General features: G+C 38.1%; 2 protein-coding genes across 2 annotated transcripts in view; one reads left to right on the top strand and one right to left on the bottom strand.

Annotated features, from left to right (window-relative positions):
• Positions 1-1,469, bottom strand: part of LOC106879889 (serine hydroxymethyltransferase, mitochondrial) — a 35,365-nt gene extending 33,896 nt beyond the window's left edge. The window contains exon 1 of the mRNA XM_052974151.1: positions 1,403-1,469. Coding sequence (XP_052830111.1) covers positions 1,403-1,453 — 51 coding nt within the window. The 5' untranslated portion in view covers positions 1,454-1,469. The remainder of the gene's footprint in view (positions 1-1,402) is intronic.
• Positions 1-3,332, top strand: part of LOC106879888 (alanine aminotransferase 2) — a 38,938-nt gene that overhangs the window by 1,502 nt on the left and 34,104 nt on the right. The gene's annotated exons all lie outside the window — the stretch shown is intronic.

Below are 3,332 nucleotides of genomic sequence, written 5' to 3'. Positions count from 1 at the left end.
TTAGTGGTGGTACTTAACTACTTTTACAGTGTTTTTTTTTTTTTTTTTGGAAGGTACAGTCTTCCGATTTGCGTGTACATACTACATCTCGAGAAAATCTGTATGTTTTTAATGACAGCCAGGCAAAGCAGTCATAGATCAGAATTGGTCCCCCGGGCTTGTGGCTGCCTGTGGAGAACTGCCCAGTGTACTCATGCCGCAGTGTATATAATAGATGTAAACACTTTATTTTTGTATGCAATATAATCGTGGACGCAAAAAAGGGGGATCAGTCGCAATACTTCTAAACCCTTATTGGAATTTTTTCGTCCACCGAGTATCCTCGGTCCGATTTGAGCCTTGAGTAGATGGATACTGTGTTAGTCTGTCGGAGAGGTTATATCTGTATTTCAAAGGGGTCTGCTTTGTCACACACACACACACTGCCTTGCTGTTTCTGTATAGGGATTGCATTAAGGGTGCATGTGTCTGTGGAATACTGAACTGATTTGGACACTAATTCAATGAGTAGGTTGTTTAGTTGAGCGAAGAATTGAAAACCTCGTCGAAATCAACGGAGATCCATTTATTCATTTTTATGTATATGTATGTTTTGATGTGTGTTTTTGTATGGGCCTATAGATTTTATGGATAGTTCCAATCCATGTTCGATCATGTGAAAACATACACATATACACACATTATGCGCACAAATACACAAACATACTATACATACATACATACATACATACATGTGTGTGGCTGTATTTCATAAGACTGCAGTCATTCTGGGACATTCTGTCGGTTGCTCTTGCTGAGCCACTACATCGCAGGATGTCATATGCCAATACCGGTTGTCGAGCAGTGGTGGGAGACATGTGAAAACACACACTCACACAGCTATATATACGATGGGCTTCTTTCAGTTTTCATCAACTAAATCTACTCACAAGGCTTAGAAGACACTTGTGATGAATCTTGCAGGCATGAAGTGGAATTCGATCCACCATAGCCAAATTTAAATTAACACTTCAACAGAACTTTTCTCATGCTGGAACAATGGTTTTTGTCTGTGACAGCAGTTTTACATTTGCCATATAGCTTTAGCTAGGCCGAAATAATGTCTTCACCACTTGACCCCTCTAACCTCTATTCCACCAAAAGCTAGAATTAAGATAACAAGTACCACCAACGAAGTCTGTTGTTCTCAACGATATGTCTATCCTTCTGGATAGTTATAAAAGCAAGAACCCCAAAGCAAAACCCAGTTAGTCGGCTCATGACAACTCAATCAGTTAGTCATTTGGTGATAACTCAGCCACTTGGTGATAGCTCAGTTTGTGAGAACGGAGTCTGGCTTACCAGCTGAACAAACGCTGTCTCTAAAGAAAAGGACACAAAAAGAACAACTATGGTAACTTACCAACAGAGCACTTGTTTCGTCCCATACTTTCACTTCTCTGCACATTACCATACCTCTCTCTGTGGTTTACTACTACAATAAAAACATACAGGCCAAAATTAACTTTTTTACTTTGCATGCTCTAGGATTTTATCACCTGCCTGTCGAGGCAAGGTATATTCCATGTAACAGTAAAAGTAAACATTTCCTTAAAACTTCATGCATTGTTCATCTTTCACATCTTGCAACATGCTGTTGCAATAAATTTCAACCTTAACACACTTATCCAGAACCTTGTTGACTCATTGACCTCCAGTACTTGACCGGTACTTATTTTATTGACCCTGAAAGGATGAAAGGCAAAGCTGAAGAATTTGAACTCAGAATGTTAAGATGGATGGAATGCCAGGATATCCATATTATCAGGCATGCTAATGATTCTGCCAGCTTGCTGTCTCACTGTGTGCATATTAATAATGAATATATATATATATATATGTATATATATATATATACATATATATATATATGTGTGTGTGTGTGTGTGTGGATACGTTTGTAGTTATTAGTGGCTAGTTTAGTACATGCCATTATTTTGCTGGCCTGTTATCTTCTCACTCATCCTTCTCCTCTCATAAAGTCAAGTAAATGTGACCTACATCCTCATTCTCTGCTCAGTGACAAACCTTACAACAGTCCAGCCTGTGGTTAAGTAGGTCGGTACCCGAACCTATCTCCTCTTGCTCTCCTCATTTTGCTTCTACTTCCCAAACGTTTATATTTGGCTGCTCCTTGTCTATCACTTGTATTTCTGTCTCAGTTGTCTGGTGATGTGTTTGCTGATCATGCCAGCCCTTAATAGCGTATCTACTGATTGCATGCATATTATGATACCATGTGTTTCAGAATACTGAAACATGTGTAACAGATGAAATAAAGGAGCATCAAGTCAGTCAAAGTTGATGCCCTTTTTCTGCATAAAGAAGTCCTGATCTCTAATTGTGGAAGGGGTAAATCAAGGAAGATATAGTACGATCTAGGGAAATATGATATTCAATTATTGAGCCACACAGAGGCAATGACATGTGACCAAGGCTTCTGACAGTTACCTGTGCTTGAGAAGACATGTCATGCTAAGTGAATTGTGGTTGTTGTCCGTACTGGTGGCACGTAAAAGGCACCTGTGCCAGTGACACATAACAGACATCTTGTATCGTATTTAATGTACCCTTATTCGTCTCTGTTAGATGAATAGAAGACACGGACCATTGTTCACTTTGCTCATTTTTGCTTCACTTAGATATAATACATACATGCATGTACACACACACACACACACATATTTCTTTCAAACCTTTACAAATTGTGTGCGATGAGTTATAGCGTCATTCAATTTCTACAAACATTGATTTATGTTTTAGTATTTTTTCCTACTATATCTGTGTGTGTGTGTTTATATACACATACATGCTTGCAGCCATGCATACACACTTGTTCAATCATTAGCAAACACTCACTATATGAATAAGTTTCCTTTCAGGATGTTGGAGAAAACAATAGTTCTCACCTCCCCACTTCTCAGCCACTGATGTGGAACTTATGAAGGCATAACTTATGAAGGCATAACTACAGGGTAGATTTTGGGAGGTCATAACTTTAAGAAAAATAAATATCTTTTAATGAAATTTTCTATGCATATAGTATTTACTATGTAGAATCCGAATATACAAAAATTTCCGGTGAAAGTGTTTTGGAATAGGGGTGGGGGACAATTTTCGGAAATTCCAACAGAGTCCACTTAAATTCTTCTTAACTTCCAGGAAAATTAATATTTTTTCGTGAAATTTTCTACAAATATACCTTGATGTATGTACATTTCGAGCATGTAGGAATTTTGAAGGAAACAATTGCAGGTTATTTTTTAGAAGTGTTCCCCACTCGGTGGTGTTTC

Source organism: Octopus bimaculoides, chromosome 17 (assembly GCF_001194135.2).
Source record: "Octopus bimaculoides isolate UCB-OBI-ISO-001 chromosome 17, ASM119413v2, whole genome shotgun sequence".
NCBI classification, from domain to species: domain Eukaryota; kingdom Metazoa; phylum Mollusca; class Cephalopoda; order Octopoda; family Octopodidae; genus Octopus; species Octopus bimaculoides.
Note: the sequence above shows the minus strand (reverse complement) of the source record. Positions and strands in the feature narration are given on the sequence as shown.